Source organism: Pteropus alecto, unplaced genomic scaffold (genome assembly GCF_000325575.1).
Source record: "Pteropus alecto unplaced genomic scaffold, ASM32557v1 scaffold8, whole genome shotgun sequence".
In the NCBI taxonomy this organism is placed as follows: Eukaryota; Metazoa; Chordata; class Mammalia; order Chiroptera; family Pteropodidae; genus Pteropus; species Pteropus alecto.
Genome location: NW_006494609.1, coordinates 2,126,159 through 2,127,907, shown reverse-complemented (window position 1 = coordinate 2,127,907; position 1,749 = coordinate 2,126,159). Strand labels below are relative to the sequence as shown.

Here is a 1,749-nt window from a genome sequence, read left to right as displayed (position 1 = left end):
TCCCTGTGGCATAGTCATTGAGTGGCACCATGCGACAATAGAGGGTCTGCTGCAGAGCTTGGTGGACATGCATGATGATATTCGAATCCAAGCCATCGTCACATGTGCTACAGCTGCTTTAGGACGGCCCCGGATTGCCATCAGCCAGGGGGACTCAGGTGAGAGCCAGACTGGACTACTTGAGAATACTATGAACACACTTCCCCCACTATCTGAAAACAGTGTTCCTATGAAACCCTTTGTAAGCTGAAGTGGCGTAAAGCAGAGTTATCCCTCAAGTTCCCGTTATTACACTTTGCTTTTACAGAAGACCTACATTAGTATGGTAATGGCTTTTTTCATAAAAGTGAAAAATCCTCTTCAGATTGCCTTCAGTTAGCAAAAAAACGACTAATACAGAATTGTAATCTACTGAGGAGCTGGTTTAACAAGACATAAGACCCAGATAATGGAAACTATAACTGCTACTGAAAGGACATAAAATCAGCTGACTCTTATTTCTCAAGTGCCCTGAGGGATCACCTTTTATGTAAAGCCTGGGCTGACACTTTTTTCTTCTCTGCTGCTAGTAACATCCTAATATTATTATTCATGTTCTAGTATTTGTCATGCTATCATAACTGTCTGTTACTTTTCTGCCTCCCTACCAGGCAAGAAACTCCTTAAGGGGAGGGAGGAATTTTAACTCTACAAAGTTGTCAGATTTTTAAAGTTTCATTTCACTTATTTCCTGTCTATTGAGTTCCAGATATGAGCATTTTTCCAACGTTTCAAATTTGCTGCTCCCTCTGCTAGAAAACTATTCCTCTTTACCTGATTAATTTCTATACTTGCCCTTCAATTTTCAATTATGGTGTCACCTCCTCTGAAGAGTCTCCCCTGACGTACCAGCCAGACTTGGTTTGGTGTCTCTGCTATATATGTGTCCACGCATGTACATTTTTAATTATAACTGCTTGTTTCCTTGGGTATTAAATGGAATGATGTATCTTCAGTACCTGGCACATAGAGAAGACGTTCAATAGGCAGCAATGGATATTATTATAATCTTATCCCCAAATCTCCCACATACATACAAAAAACACCTTTCTCTTCTCCCAGAACTATGCCTTTCATGTGATCCCTTTCACATGTCCTGGGTGTCTAGATTTTAATCTGTCTTGTTTCCTCCCCACACCTTCTCAAAGAAATACTCAATTGACTTTTTTTTATATTGTCTTCAGCACCTGTTATTCCTAGGTGGTTTCTCATCCAAGTACTAACCAGGCCCAACCCTGCTTAGCTCCCAAGATCAGACGGGATCAGGCGTGTTCAGGGTGGTATGGCCGTAGACTCTGTTGACTTTTACCTATTCCCCTGAAATACACATATTTCCATCTAGCTCATACTTAACAGGTGACATAGCGGCCTGAAGAAATAGCAAAAAGAACAGATTAGAAATCCTAGTATTAGTCACAGGTCCGGCTCTGCCACTTCTTGGGAAGTCAGTGAACTTTTCTGAACTTCAAATTTCTTATCTATAAAATGAGGATAGTTGGGGACAGAAGGTTATCAAAACTTTTCCCCATTCTACTTGAGAATTTGAGCTTTAGTTAAATGCCTAACTCTTGCCTGGAAAACCTGATAAGGACAGGAACTATCTTTGTAGGCAACATGGCTTATTATGAAAATCAACCCTGACTAATCAATTACATTTAGACTGGGAAGAATTATAAGTAAAATGTAAATAAATACCTCAAGGGCACCATT

At 40.1% G+C, this 1,749-nt stretch overlaps 1 protein-coding gene and 1 pseudogene across 1 annotated transcript in view; one reads left to right on the top strand and one right to left on the bottom strand.

Moving 5' to 3' along the window:
• HEATR4 (HEAT repeat containing 4) overlaps nucleotides 1-1,749 on the top strand; it is a 50,575-nt gene that overhangs the window by 8,236 nt on the left and 40,590 nt on the right. Inside the window, 1 exon segment of the mRNA XM_015599746.2 lies at nucleotides 15-158. Within this exon segment, the coding sequence (XP_015455232.2) occupies nucleotides 15-158 (144 nt within the window).
• On the bottom strand, nucleotides 1,215-1,333 carry LOC112473712 (annotated as a pseudogene).